The following is a 16,072-nucleotide window of genomic DNA, read 5'->3' as shown; positions in this document are numbered from 1 at the left end:
AGCTTACAAAATACATAAACTATCATCGAACACACAGCTCTTACTACAGCAGTCACCATGAATCAGCAATACCAAACAGAGAATTATTTATTTTATTTATTTATTAGATTTGTATGCCGCCCCTCTCCGTAGACTCGTAACAGACAGAGAGAGAATCAAGCCTCTGGCTCCCTCTTGTGGCAATCTCCAACACTAACTCTAAAAGCTATAGTGCTTCAATACATACAAGCATTCATAGTTGTTTATATATTGCCAAACGCAACACTGTTATGTAGATAGTACTAACAACAAGCAAGCTCAGAGAGCACCAAGGACCCCACAACTCCTCCTCCTCCCCCACTCATAAACTCCACTCCCTTCTAGCATTGATGATGTTACCTAGCTGGCTCACGAAACGTCTAATAGAAAACAGGCAAGCTCAGGAAAACAATCCGTCGTTCCAGAGTGACTAATATTCTCTCCATTGTTTTTGGCCCTCCATTACCTCCATCTCCGTGCAGTGGGCTTCCATCTTCTGCACCAAGTCTTCGGCTTCTCGTACGCGGAAGCTGAGCTGCGGCGAGTGCTCCGACGGGTTCAACTCTCTGTCGTAGAATTCCAGAATGGATCTCACTCCGTCACGGGCCTGGGGGGCAAAAAAACAGAAGAAAGGTAGAACAAACAAGAAAAAGTTTTAAGTTTCCATTCAATATACAGTGGCACCTCTACTTAAGAACTTAATTCGTTCCGTGACCAGGTTCTTAAGTGGAAAAGTTTGTAAGAAGAAGCAATTTTTCCCATAAGAACCAATGTAAAGGCAAACAATGCGTGCAAACCCATTAGGAAAGAAATAAAAGCTCGGAATTTGGGTGGGAGGAGGAAGAAGAGGAGGAGGAGGAAGAAGAAACAGAGAAAAGGAAGAACAGGAAAAACTGTTAAGCTTCCATTCAATATACAGTGGCACCTCTACTTAAGAACTTAATTCGTTCCATAACCAGGTTCTTAAGTAGAAAAGTTTGTAAATAGAAGCAATTTTTCCCATAGGAATCAATGTAAAGGCAAATCATGCGTGCAAACCCATTAGGGAAGAAATAAAAGCTCGGAATTTGGGTGGGAGGAGGAGGAGGAAGAGGAGGAGGAGGAGAGCCGATGCCGAAGGAAGAAGGGGAGGGGAATCCAAAAAATCCAAAACTTTAAGGCTTAAAAAAGAAAGAGGGACTCTAAGGCGGTGAGAAAGTGCAGGCGCCTCCCATACACCCGGCGCTAGGCTGCCTCCCATACACTGCGCCAGAGAGAGAAACCCGGGGGGAATGGCAGGAAACTGGCTGGGCCTTCGTGCCGCTCTCAAATTTCCTGGGAAATTTTTCCACGTTCGGGTTCTTAAGTAGAAAATGGTTCTTGAGAAGAGGCAAAAAAATCTTGAACACCCGGTTCTTATCTAGAAATGTTCGTAAGTAGAGGCGCCACTGTATCTCAGAGGATAAATTGGGCACACAAATGACACTTCCATTTCGATTCGATTCGATTTATTGGATTTATATGCCGCCCCTCTCCGCAGACTCGGGGCGGCTCACAACAATGGTGAAGAACAATAGATAGTAACAAATCTAATATTTAAAAGTCTAGGTTACAGTTTTAGATTAAAAAGTCCAAAAAAAGAATAGATTAGATTTATTGGATTTCCCCCAGTGGATCGGTTTCCTGCTGTTTTATTCCCAAATCTTTCCATTTTGACCGACTGTTGACTATGAGAAAAGAAATGAAAGAAGCAATATGTTTATCTTTTTTTAAATTTTAATTCCCCTGGAGTGGGGAGGGGATGGAGATTTTGCGGTACCCTTCCCCTGCCACGCCCATCAAGACCCATCCTCAGAACCGGTAGTGGGGGGGAAAAATCGATTTCACCACTGCTTCAAACTCCAGGGAAGTCCTCCACACTCTGAACTCCCTCTGATTGTCCTCTGAATTATTTGGGCTGGTGTGTTTGCTAAGCTAACATCACGAATCCGAGCGTCGCTTAGACTGGGGAAGTTGCCAAGGCATTGTGCTTACTTTAGCTGCCTCTCTCCAAGAAATGACTTATGGGAGGGGGCTGCACTTCAGATATTGTAGCTTTTGTTGGGGGGAGACACATCTCCGGCTTTTCCATCTGGATTCCAAGCAGCCTTCAGAATTGGCCTCAAGTGCTTCCTAATTGTTTTATACGAGGAGGACGAGGAGGTGGCTATAAATTCAGGATGGCCCTGAAAAGCCAATGGAGAACATCTCCTGGTACAAACATGATGCAGGTGTTGGAAAACACTAAAACAAGCTTGGGTAGGAAAGGCTGGTGGTAGCCCAGCAGACGAAGCTGGCCTCCTTCACAAGAGAGTAACAGAGTTGGAAGGGACCTTGGAGGTCTTCTAGTCCAACCCCCTGCTTAGGCAGGAAACTAGTCTACACCATGTCAGACAGATGGTTATCCAACATCTTCTTCAAAACTTCCAGTGTTGGAGCATTCACAACTTCTGGAGGCAACTTGTTCCATGGATTCATTGTCCTCACTGTCGGGACATTTTTCCTTCGTTCCAGGTTGTTCCGTCTGACTCGACAACTAGTCAGCAATTAAATCCCAATTAATACTCAGACACAGGGTTGGGAAGTATAATAGTCTATTGCAGTGTTTTTCAACCAGTGTGCCGCGAGACATGGTCAGGTGTGCCGCGAAGCTCAGCAAGAGAAAGAGAGAGAGGGAGAAAGAAAGCAAGAGAGAGAGAGAGAGAAAGAAAGCAAGAGAGAGAGAAAGAAAGCAAGAGAGAGAGAGAAAGAGAGAGAAAGAAAGCAAGAGAGAGAGAAAGAAAGCAAGAGAGAGAGAGAAAGAGAGAGAAAGAAAGCAAGAGAGAGAGAAAGAAAGCAAGAGAGAGAGAGAAAGAGAGAAAGAAAGCAAGAGAGAGAGAGAAAGCAAGAGAGAGAGAGAGAAAGATAGGCAGGGAAGGAGGGAGAGATAGAAAGAGCAAAAAAGAGAGGAAGGGAGAGAGAAAGAAAGAGGGATGGAGAGAGAGGGGAAGGAGAGAAAGCGGGAGAGAAATAGAGCGAAAGGGAGGAAGAGGAAGAGAATATTTTTGTCCAAACTTTTTTTAGCCCCCCCACTCCCGCCCCCCGCTCAATGTGCCCCATGATTTTGTATATGTAAAAAATGTGCCGCAGCTCAAAAAAGGTTGAAAATCACGGGTCTATTGTACAAGCAAACTTGTTGAGAAACGCAAAGAATGCCCGTCAACTGCCAAGAAAAGAATGCACAGCTACTTGTCTGAAATAATATAGGGCAGTGATGGCAAACCTTTTTTTTTCCTTAGGTGCCGAAAGATCGTGGGCGCATGCTATCGTACGTGCGCAAGTGCCCAAACCCATAATTCATAATAAGGGGACACAATCTGAAGTTAGTTGGGGGAAAGATCAAAAACAACATGAGAAAATATTATTTTACTGAAAGAGTAGTAGATCCTTGGAACAAACTTCCAGCAGACGTGGTTGGTAAATCCACAGGAACTGAATTTAAACATGCCTGGGATCAACATAGATCCATCCTAAGATAAAATACAGGAAATAGTATAAGGGCAGACTAGATGGACCAGGAGGTCTTTTTCTGCCGTCAGTCTTCTATGTTTCTATAATTCAATGCCTGGGGAGGCGAAAACAGCTTCTTCCGCCCTCCAGAGGCACTCCGGAGGTCAGAAATGGCCCATTTGGTGGGCCCAGTAGGCTCGTGTTTCGCCCTCCCCAGGCTCCAAAGGCTTCCCTGGTGTTGAGGGAGGGTACTGCACGAATCCCAGCGACCGGTTAGGTCCCACAGAGTGGGCCTTCTCCGGGTCCTGTCAACAAAACAGTGTCGTTTGGCGGGGCTCAGGGGAAAAGCCTTCTTTGTGGCGGCCCCGGCCCTCTGGAACCAACTCCCCCTGGAGATTAGAATTGCCCCCACCCTCCTCGCCTTTCGTAAGCTCCTTAAAACCCACCTCTGCCGTCAGGCATGGGGGAACTGAGATAATCTTTCCCCCTAGGCCTTTACAATTCATGCATGGTATGTTTGTATGTATGTATGTTTGGTTTTACAATAAGGGTTTTTTAGTTGTTTTAGTATTGGATTTACATGCTGGTTTTTTTATTACTGTTGTTAGCCGCCCCGATTCTACGGAGAGGGGTGGCATACAAATCCAATAAATAAATAAAATAAATAAATAAATAAAATAAATAAATAAAACTGCCCTCCCCCATTCGCCCTCCCAGAGCCTTTGTGCAAGCCAGAAATCAGCTGGCCGGCACAAGCATGCACATTGGAGCTGAGCTAGGGCAACAGCTCATGTGCCAGCAGATATGACGCCGCGTGCCACCTGTGGCACCCATGCCATAGGTTCGCCATCACTGGTATAGGGTCTCCTGCTTGAGTAGGGGCTGGACTAGAACATCTCCACGTTCCCTTCCAACTCTTGTTTTTCTATAGACATCGAACAGCCTTTGGAATAAAACAGATCCATTGGTAACAATTAACACAACCCATCCAGGATGACTAATAGGAGAGACTTCAAAGTGCGTTAATTGCTTTGCATTTTCTATCGAAAAGAAAAAGTTCAATAAAAATCAGCTATAGTTCCACTCTTGACTTCTTATATTTCAGTGACACCTCCAGATTGTTCTCTCCAGGTTACAAGCGATGTGCCACCAGGGTCTGTTCTGGGTCCTATTCTTTTTAATATGTTTGTGAGTGACATAGGGGAAGGTTTGGTAGGGAAGGTTTGCCTATTTGCCGATGACTCTAAAGTGTGCAATAGGGTTGATATTCCTGGAGGGGTCTGTAATATGGTAAATGATTTAGCTTTACTAGATAAATGGTCAAAGCAATGGAAACTGCAGTTTAATGTTTCCAAATGTAAAATAATGCACTTGGGGAAAAGGAATCCTCAATCTGAGTATTGCATTGGCAGTTCTGTGTTAGCAAAAACTTCAGAAAAGAAGTATTTAGGGGTAGTGATTTCTGACAGTCTCAAAATGGGTGAGCAGTGTGGTCGGGCAGTAGGAAAAGCAAGTAGGATGCTTGGCTGCATAGCTAGAGGTATAACAAGCAGGAAGAGGGAGATTGTGATCCCCTTATATAGAGCGCTGGTGAGACCCCATTTGGAATACTGTGTTCAGTTCTGGAGACCTCACATATAAACAACAGAATATAACTCCAAGTAAATCAAACTTTGAAACATTTAAATATGTTAAAGGGTTAAATAAGGTCCAGGAGGGAAGTGTTTTTAATAAGAAAGTGAACACAAGAACAAGGGGACACAATCTGAAGTTAGTTGGGGGAAAGATCAAAAGCAACGTGAGAAAATATTATTCCACTGAAAGAGCAGTAGATCCTTGGAACAAACTTCCAGCAGACGTGGTTGGTAAATCCACAGTAACTGAATTTAAACATGCCTGGGATAAACATAGATCCATTGTAGGATAAAATACAGGAAATAGTATAAGGGCAGACTAGATGGACCATGAGGTCTTTTTCTGCCGTCAGTCTTCTATGTTTCTATGTTCCTTTGCAAAAGTGGAGCCAAAAAAAGCAGAAAACATAACAAACGAAGCCTAAATGTGGGTATTAATTGTATACGTATCCATACACTTTTCTAATATATTGTCCCTTATGCTGGTTTGCCTTTAGAGTTTCTTCCACGACCGGGGCTATTTGACAGTGAGTGTCTAATTAGTTGTTGGCCACAAAAATCAATGGAAACAAAATTAAAGTTACAAATCTAACTAAAGTCAATCAGATATCTGTGGGGAAAACTTGTTCCAGGGAGAAAGTTTATATAGTGTCATAATTTTATTGAAATCCTATATCTTCCTATTGACTTTTATTGTTTCAGGCGAGATGCTAGAATTATCATTATTAGAGTCTCGGTATTGCTTGCAGGTCAAAAAATGGACCCTTCCTTTTATAAACAAGCCGTAATTGTCTATTTATTGACCCATAAATCTCTAAGCTGACTCCCTTCACTACAGTTGTATTATATTATGTCTTTGGCACTATTTTCCGAGTGAAAATACAGCCTCTCCCCTATTTTATTTAATTATTATTTTCTTTCCCAGAGAAATTGTTTTGTCATTAACAGCAAAAGGAAAGGAATGTAGACTGGTCTTTGCTTTATAATAATTTTTTAATGACAAATTCTAGTTCACAGTTAAATTTGCTTGTTTCCACCCGAGTGAATTTCAGCTGTTAATTTAAAAGCAAACCTACAGCTCGTTCGTTTTTTGACATTAGCAGAAAGAAAACAGGCTTGGAAAACGTAACTATGATTATATTTTCAGCCAAGTGTTGAAAATAGTGACGGCACGGAAGCTGTTTTGTTCCTGAAAACCGAATTCATACTTTGATTAATTGGCAGTGATTTAAGGAGAAGATTAATATATCATTTTCATTATTGGAAAACTTAGCGAGGGGTGAAAAAAAATCGCCTCTCGTGATGGGTTAAGATATTTAGTTCTAGGATAAGAAATATTTTTAGCAAGGCATCTGTATTTTTAACTTGAGCATAAAACGGCTTTCAGAAAAATTAGAGCCATGAATCTTGATACTTCTGGATGCCGGTTGCAAAGAATGGGGGAAATTTAATTTAATCTATAAAACCATCACCAGCTTCCAAATATACTGAATATAAGCAAAACGTTTCCTTCTGAAGAAAGCTGCATTTAATTTTGGGTCAAAATGTGTTTGGCAATTAACATTTTTACCCGATTGTATTTATGACCTCCACGCATTAACACTGCTGCAGAATTCTTTAGTTGCACATAGCAAAATTATGATGCTTATGGGTTTTATTTTGTTGTTTTGTTGTCAATGCAAAGAAGGTTCCATGGATTAGTTTTATTATCGAATTGGAAGCTGGGGATAATGGGGCCCTATCGGCATTGACAAATTCATCATTATACGTAGTCCTTGCTTTATAACAGTTCATTCAGTGACCATTCAAAGCTACAAAGGGCATTGAAAAAAAAAACAACTTATGACCTTTTTCACACTTGTTTTGATTGTTGGGGGCAATATTCTGACTCTGTAAACTGCTTAGAGAGGGCTGTAAAGCACCATGAGTCTCAAAGATATTGCCCTTCCTTCCTTCCCCCTCCCTCATATTCTCCATCTCTCCTCCCTCACTCCCTCCTTCCTTCCTTTCTTCCTCCTTCTCTCATATTCTCTCTCCTTCCTTCCTTCCTTCCTTCCCCCTCTCTCTTTCATGCTTCCCTCCCTCCCTTCTATTCTTCATCTCTCCTCCCTCCCTCCTTCCTTTCTTCCTCCCTCCCTCATATTCTCTCCTTCCTTCCTTCCCCCTCTCTTTCATGCTTCCCTCCCTCCCTATTCTCCATCTCTCCTCCCTTCCTCCTTCCTTTCTTCCTCCCTCCCTCATATTCTCTCTTCCTTCCTTCCTTCCTTCCTTCTCCCTCTCTCTTTCATGCTTCCCACCCTCCCTATTCTCCATCTCTCCTCCCTTCCTCCTTCCTTTCTTCCTACAAGGAGAGGACGGAGTGAACTTGCTGGAAGGAGCAAACCAACTACCTGGGGTTTTAGATAAAGCAAGAAATTTTCTCGGCCTCTCAGTGATTAAATGAGAAACTCCTTTGATTAGAACTGTCCCCAAAATAAGAATGACTCATGGCTCAAATCTCTTTTTTGGCGAGTGGGGGGAAAAGCTGCAAGAAAAATACATTTTGTAAGTAAGCGGAATCTAATAAAATTGCTTATCTAGGCCCCTTTTTTAATTTTTTAAAAAACCCAACTTCCGTTCCAAAGTGTGCTGAACGCAACGCTTGCAAAAATGGAAAACCGATGAGAAACTTGTGTTACAAAGTCTTCCATCTGCGGATTTCGATAAAATTGTGATCGGGTGACGCCAGTTGCAATTTTGTGTGTGTGTGTGTGTGTGTGTGTGTTTTGCAAGCAGCTTTCGACTTACAACTAGGGACTGCATGAGATTACAACTGCGGTGAGAAAAAGGACCGTTTCTCATACTTACAACTGTCGCAGCACCACCACCCCGTGGTCACATGATCAAAATTCAAACACTTGTAAACTGGCAGGTACTTAATGCAGTTGCAGTGCCCCGTGGTCGTGTGATTTCCCCTTTTTTGCGACTTTCTGACAAGCCAAGTTGATGGGGAAGCCGAGATTCGCTTAACTACCGCGTGACTAATGTAACGACTGCAGAAATCCATCTAACGACGGTGGCCAGAAACATCGTAAAACAGGGCAAAGCTCATGTCACGATTGTCTTGCTTAGCAACGGACATTCCAGGCTCCCAGGTGGCTGTAAGTCAAGGACTAGCTACAGCTGGGGAAGGGGGACAAGAGAATTTTCAGCTGGAAGGATTTTGCACAGCAAAATATTCTAACCCAATACCGTATTATTCAGAGTACAAGGTCCACCTTTTTCCTCCCTAAAAGAGGCTGAAAATTTGGGTGCATCTTATACTCCAAATGTAGTGTTTTGGGTCCCCTCCCCAAAAAAGCATTCCCTCCCTCCAGTCTGTTCTGTTGGGCTCTCTGGTAGAGTCCTCCCAAAAATTCACAGGTACAAATTTCAGACACACACACGTTTGAAAATTCAATATAATATAATGAAAATTCCCTTAAACCAAGCCCTCTTTTGGTATAGCAAAGAGCACTCGTCTCCAAACAAACTGAATTTGTACAAGTCCCTTATCAGTTCTGTGATACTTAGCTTGCAGCTGTGAGGCAATTCACAGTCCTTCTTCTTTCACAAAGTGAAACAGACTTTGCTCTGGTTTAGTTTCAAAGCGGGGGAAAACCAGCACACAAAAAGTCAAAGTCAGCAAAGCAGTCAGGAATCACAAGGATCAGATAATCCTCCACAATGGCCAAACCCACAGGCTGATCTTTATAGCAGCCTCACTAATGACCACAGCCTCACCCAACCACAGGTGGCCTCATTTTCTTTGATAATAATCTCTCAGTTGTTGCTGCCTATGCATCGCTCTCCGCATGCGTGGCTGTATCATTAACTCTTGTTCCGAATCCAAGGAGGAGCTAGATAAGTGATCTCCTTCTGAGCTGTCTGCCCCACTCTCCTCCTCCCTGTCACTCATGTCTTCTTGGTCAGAGGAGCCTTCATCAGCAGATTCCACCGGGGGCAAAACAGGCCTGCAGTAGGTGGATGTCTCCCCCACATCCACAATCCTTGGGGCAGGAGCTGGGCCAGAGCGAACCACACCACAGTCCTAATGATCTTCCCAGCTTGCAGAATTTTTTCATTGCTACTCTAAAGAAGTTTTTTTCCAGCCCTAAGTCTTTGCAGGCTTGTTTTCATTGATACTCCCTCCAAAAATGTTTTTTTTTTTCAGCCCTAACCAGGGGATAAAATAATGTGCTGGATCTGAAAAGACTAAGGACGCTAGCCAGATGAATACCTGGTTGGCAGATTCCCTCCCCCCCTATTTTCCTCCTCCAAAACTAAGGTGTGCATTATTATTGTTGTTGTTATTTATTGGATTTATATGCCGCCCCTCTCCGAAAACCCGGGGCGGCTAACAGCAATCATAAACAGTGTACAATAATAATCCAATACTAAAAGCGAATTAAAACCCCCTTAATATAACAAAAAACCAAACATACATACAAACATACCATGCATACAATTGTAAAGGCCTAGGGGGAGAAGGATTGTAAAGAACAATTGTAAAGGCCTGGCGGCAGAGGTGGGTTTTAAGAAGCTTACGAAAGGCAAGGAGGGTGGGGGCAATCCTAATCTCTGGGGGGAGTTGGTTCCAGAGGGCCGGGGCCGCCACAGAGAATGCTCTTCCCCGGGTCCCACCAAGCGGCATTGTTTAGTTGACGGGACCCGGAGAAGACCCACTCTGTGGGACCTAACTGGTCACTGGGATTCGTGCGGCAGAAGGTGGTACTCCGAAAAATACAGTATGGGTCGCAGCTGAAAATCGAGTTTCATTTATTCTTCTCTTGCAAAAAAGAAAAAAAAACCAACATACCATCTGACTTTTACACCCGCACAAAATTTCTTTTCTTGCCAGTTGAGGACCTGGGATTCTTTTATCTATCGTTTTCCCAAGAACAAAATGCCTGATCTGATGTAGATTAAACGCTCCAGACTTTCTGAAAGGGTCCCCTAAATGTTAAATATACATAGCAATGTTTCCCTCTTGAAGTTCATGGACAACCACTTCAGAATTCTTATTCAGCCTCCCTCCCCAAATGGCACAGATGACTTGAAGGTATAAGGGTTGGGCCTTCAAGTCCACTGCGGTGTTATTTTGAAAAAGTAGGAATAAAAAAATGGAGGAAGGGTTGGTTAAGATCCACGGAGACTTGGCCAGGGTGTTCTCGGCTTGGTTAAAAGAAAGAGAATGGGTGAGCAGTGTGGTCGGGCGGTAGGAAAAGCAAGTAGGATGCTTGGCTGCATAGCTAGAGGTATCACAAGCACGAAGAGGGAGATTGTGATCCCGCTGTATAGAGCGCTGGTGAGATCCCATTTGGAATAATACTGTGTTCAGTTCTGGAGACCTCACCTACACAAAGACATTGACAAAATTGAACGGGTCCAAAGAGGGGCTACAAGAATGGTGGAAGGTCTTAGTATCAGGAAAGACTTCATGAACTCAATCTGTAGAGTCTGCAGGACAGAAGGAAAAGGGGGGACATGATCGAAACATCATTTAAATATGTTCAAGGGTTGATTAAGGTTCAGGAGGGAAGAGCTTTTAATAGGAAAGTGAACACAAGAACAAGGGGACACAATCTGAAGTTAGTTGGGGGAAAGATCAAAAGCAACATGAGAAAATATTATTTGACTGAAAGAGTAGTAGATCCTTGGAACAAACTTCCAGCAGACGTGGTTGGTCAATCCACAGGAACTGAATGTAAACATGCCTGGGATAAACATAGATCCATCCTAAGATAAAATACAGGAAATAGTATAAGGGCAGACTAGATGGATCATGAGGTCTTTTTCTGCCGTCAGTCTTCTATGTTTCTAAAATACAGTTTTTATTTCCTTCAAGACTCTTCCAAGGGCCGTGAAGACAACTGTGCAAACGACAAAATTACGTTGATCACAAAATCCGCCCTTTCTACATCGGAATCCCTTCCTAGAATAAATAGCCCGTTTCGGCCACTTGTACGTAAGAAGCCCAAGGTTTACAATCTCCTTCCGATTCCTTCACCAAACAACGGGGCTGGAGGTGTACCAGTGCCACACAATATGTGGATTGTTGTGATGCTCAACTACCCTGGGTCTTTCAGAGTATCTTTCACAATAGGCTTTCTAGAAGTAAATACCCCTAGATGTTGATGGTTAAGTTTCAGGAATCCAGACTATTGATGCCTTCTGGCTTTCATGACTAAGGTGGGACTCGAACTCACGGGCTCCTGGTGATTGGCCCAAGTCACCCAGTTGGCTTTCATGACGAAGACAGAACTAGATCTCACCATCTCCTGGTGATTGGCCCAAAATCACCCAGACGACCTCCATGATTAAGGCCGAACTAGAATTTACTATCTCCTGCTGACTGGTGCAAAGTCACCCAGTTGGCTTTCATGGCGTTCTATTTTAAACTAGAACTCACCATCTCCTGGTGATTGGACCAAAGCCAGCTGTTCTGTCGGGCTCCCTGGTAGAATCCTCCCAAAAATTCACAGGTACAAATTTCAGAAACACGCACGTTTGAAAATTCAAAACAATGTTCTTTATGATGAAAATTCAGTTAAACCAAGCCCTCTTTTGGTATAGCCAAGAGCACTCGTCTCCAAACAAACTGGTAATTTGTACAAGTCCCTTATCAGTTCTGTGATACTTAGCTTGCAGCTGTGAGGCAATTCACAGTCCTTCTTCTTTCACAAAGTGAAACACACTTTGCCCTGGTTTAGTTTCAAAGCAGGGAAAAATCAGCACACAAAGGTCAAAGTCAGCAAAGCAGTCACGAAACACAACGATCAGATAATCCTCCACAATGGCCAAACCCACAGGCTGCTCTTTATAGCAGCCTCACTAATGACCACAGCCCCACCCAACCCCAGGTGGCCTCATTTTCTTTGATAATAATCTCTCAGTTGTTGTTGCCTATGCATCGCTCTCCGCATGTGTGGCTGTGTCATTAACTCTTGTTCTGAATCCAAGGAGGAGCTGGATAATTGATCTCCTTCTGAGCTGTCTGCCCCACTCTCCTCCTCCCTCTCACTCATGTCTTCTTGGTCAGAGGAGCCTTCACCAGCAGATTCCATCGGGGGCAAAACAGGCCTGCAGCATGTGGATGTCTCCCCCACATCCCCAGTCCTTGGGGCAGGAGCTGGGCCAGAGCTAACCACAACACCAGCTAACTTCCATGTCTAAGGCAGAACTAGAATTCACCATCTTCTGATGATTGGACCAAAATCACTCAGATGACTTCCATGATTAAGGCAGAACTAGAACTCACCATTGGCCCAATGTCACCCAGTTGGCTTTCATGGCTAAGATGGAACTAGAACTCAACATCTCCTGGTGATTGGACCAAAGCCAGCTAACTTCCATGACTAAAGCAGAACTAGAACTCACCATCTCCTGGTGATTGGACCAACATCACCCAGTTGGCTTTCATGGCTAAGATAGAACTAGAATTCACCATCTCCTGGTGATTGGCCCAAAGTCACCCAGTTGGCTTCTATGATTAAGGCAGAACTAGAACTCACCATTGGCCCAACATCACCCAGTTGGCTTTCATGGCTAAGATGGAACTAGAACTCACCATCTCCTGGTGATTGGACCAAAGCCAGCTAACTTCCATGACTAAAGCAGAACTAGAACTCACCATCTCCTGGTGATTGGCTCAACGTCACCCAGTTGGCTTTCATGGCTAAGATAGAACTAGAACTCACCATCTCCTGGTGATTGGACCAAAGCCAGCTAACTTCCATGACTAAAGCAGAACTAGAACTCACCATCTCCTGGTGATTGGACCAACATCACCCAGTTGGCTTTCATGGCTAAGATAGAACTAGAATTCACCATCTCCTGGTGATTGGCCCAAAGTCACCCAGTTGGCTTCTATGATTAAGGCAGAACTAGAACTCACCATTGGCCCAACATCACCCAGTTGGCTTTCATGGCTAAGATGGAACTAGAACTCACCATCTCCTGGTGATTGGACCAAAGCCAGCTAACTTCCATGACTAAAGCAGAACTAGAACTCACCATCTCCTGGTGATTGGCTCAACGTCACCCAGTTGGCTTTCATGGCTAAGATAGAACTAGAACTCACCATCTCCTGGTGATTAGACCAAAGCAAGCTAACTTTCATGGCTAAAACAGAACTAGAACTCACCATCTCCCACTTTCCAGCTTGCTACCTTCGCTACGAGACCAAGTTTGGCTTTCATCTTGGCCCCTAGGTCGGTTAGCCAGGCGCACACAACTTCGCTGATGAACATGCACGGCCCATGACCAAACTTGCGTGTGAACAGCTATCGCAACCGGGCGCCAAACAGCACAGAGTTAAACCAGGCAGATAAAAGGTTTTAATTGTATCTAATGTGCAAGTAATACTTCAATTATGCCTAGACAATGCTGGACCAGTTGCCAAGTGTTAAAGAGATGGAAAGGACTTCGGTAATTACAACTAATTTGTATGGCTGGCTTGTGTGATCCACGACAATAAAAGTCAGTCGAGCGTTTAGCCCCCAAAAATGCTCACACACACAAAAAAAAACCCCCAGCCAGGTAGGTTTTACCTTTTAACTTCTAAAGGAGCATGTGTGTGTTTTTTCCCTAACAATGGAGCCAACGGACATCATTGCTTTGTGTTTAAAGACTGCTGGAGTGTAGCTTCATTAAGCGCTTAGCAAAACCCAGCAAAGCTGAAAAGTGAAGGAGAATCTGTTTCCATTAGAGCAAATATTGGTTTGTTGACCCCCCCACCCCCCCCCTCCTCCTTTCTTCCTTCTTGAATGAAAAAATACAAAACCTTTGCAAACAAAGCGACGGCCCAGCTTGTTTTAATTAAAAAACTTAATACGAAAATCATGAATAAATGATTGGAGGGGGAGGAGGGACTCTTCTATTCTTCGGTGCCGTGATGAAAATTCCAACAGAATCAATGGCTTTTTGTGGTGTGGGCTGTTGTTGTTTTTCTTTCGGTTTTTTTGCAAATTCAAATGCGGTGAGGTGTTGCTGAATGACAGACAGAGGGACAGACAGACAGAAACAGACCCTATTCTACTCTACTCTATTCTTCATTCCAATATTCTATTCTATTCTATTGTATTCCATTCCAGTCTATTCTATACCATTCCATATTTCTATTCCATTCCAGTCTATTCTATTCTAATCTAATTCTATTATATACTAATTCTATTCCATTCCATCCCAATCTATACCATTCCATATTTCTATTCTATTCTATTCTATTATTTCTATTCTATTCCATTCTATCCCATTCCATGTTTCTATTCTATTCCATTCTATACCATTCCATATTTCTATTCTATTCTAATCTAATTCTATTCTATACTAATTCTATTCCATTCAATTCCATTCTATCCCATTCCATGTTTCTATTCTATTCTGTTCCATTCTAAACCATTCCATATTTCTATTCTATTCTATTCTATACTAATTCTATTCTATTCCGTTCTATATTAATTCTATTCCATTCCATTCCATTCTATACAATTCCATATTTCTATTCTATTCTATACTAATTCCATTCCATTCCATACCATTCCATGTTTCTATTCTATTCCATTCTATTCTATACTAATTCTATTCTATTCCATTCCATTCCATACCATTCCATATTTCTATTCTATTCCATTCCATTCTATTCTAATTCTATTCTATAATAATTCTATTCCATTCCATTCCATACCATTCCATATTTCTATTCTATTCTATCCTAATCTAATTCTATTCTATACTAATTCTATTCCATTCCATTCTATACCATTCCATATTTCTATTCTATTCTTTCTATTCTATTCCATTCTATATTTCTATTCTATTCCATTCTAATTCTATTCCATTCCATACCATTCCATGTTTCTACTCTATTCCATTCCATTCTATTGTATTCTAATTCTATTCCATTCCATATTTTATTATGTATTATGTATTCCACCCCATTCCAATCTTATTCTTGTGTCTATTCTGTATTCTATCCTATTCTGTTCTGTCCTAATGACTCTACAGTACTTGATGGGTCCACCCAATTTGCTATAAATCGGGATGAGCGAGTGAAGTCTATGGTCTTTATGTGCTTATGACTATGCATGCTCACGGCCTCTTTTCTGCCTCCACAGTTAACGGGAAGTCCATGATCATTCACGCCGGGGGTTTTCGAAAAGAAGACATCAACAGCAGGGCACTTTATAGCAATAAAGACATCTTGTTAATGGTCTCAAATGCCTCCTGGATCCTCCTTTAGGCTTATCGACTGCACGGGGACTGGATGAGTCAGCCTCGAACCTGATCCGTCAAAGAAAGCTTTTGCAAATGCGGGCAGTGCACACAAAGGTTGGCGCAGTGGTTAGAGGGCAGCACTGCAGGCTACTTCAGCTAACTGTGAGCTGTAGTTCGGCGGTTCAAATCTCACCACCGGCTCAAGGTTGACTCAGCCTTCCATCCTCCCGAGGTGGCTCAAATGAGGACCCAGATTGTTGGGTGGAATATGTTATGAAGCCATATGTAAGTCTAAATGCTATTGCTATTCCTTCCTTCCTTCCTTCCTTCCTTCCTTCTTTCCTTCCTTCCTTCTTTCCTTCCTTCCTTCCTTCCTCCCATCCTTCCTTCCTCCCTTCTTTCCTTCCTTCCTTCTTTCCTTCCTTCTTTCCTTCCTTCCTTCTTTCCTTCCTTCTGTTCCTTCCTTCCTTCTTTCCTTCCTTCCTTCTTTCCTTCCTTCCTTCCTTCCTCCCATCCTTCCTTCCTTCCTTCCTTCCTTCCTTCCTTCTTTCTTTCCTTCCTTCTTTCCTTCTTTCCTTCTTTCCTTCCTTCTTTCTTTCCTTCCTTCCTTCCTCCCATCCTCACTCACTCACTCAATCTGTATAGTTTGGAGCATTCGCTGGCTGGGGAATTCTGGG

General features: G+C 42.9%; 1 protein-coding gene across 1 annotated transcript in view; it reads right to left on the bottom strand.

Annotated features, from left to right (window-relative positions):
• Window positions 1-11,455, bottom strand: part of LOC139171809 (mitotic spindle assembly checkpoint protein MAD1-like) — a 275,352-nt gene extending 263,897 nt beyond the window's left edge. The window contains exons 1-2 of the mRNA XM_070760242.1: window positions 11,387-11,455; window positions 485-625 (exon numbers count right to left, since the gene is read on the bottom strand). Of these exons, the coding sequence (XP_070616343.1) occupies window positions 485-625; window positions 11,387-11,455 (210 nt within the window). The remainder of the gene's footprint in view (window positions 1-484; window positions 626-11,386) is intronic.
• Between the last annotated feature and the right edge of the window lie 4,617 nt (window positions 11,456-16,072).

The sequence above is a fragment of the Erythrolamprus reginae genome, chromosome 9, assembly GCF_031021105.1.
Source record: "Erythrolamprus reginae isolate rEryReg1 chromosome 9, rEryReg1.hap1, whole genome shotgun sequence".
Lineage (NCBI taxonomy): Eukaryota > Metazoa > Chordata > Lepidosauria > Squamata > Dipsadidae > Erythrolamprus > Erythrolamprus reginae.
The sequence above is the reverse complement of the archived record's forward strand: the minus strand, read 5'-3'. Positions and strand labels throughout refer to the sequence as shown.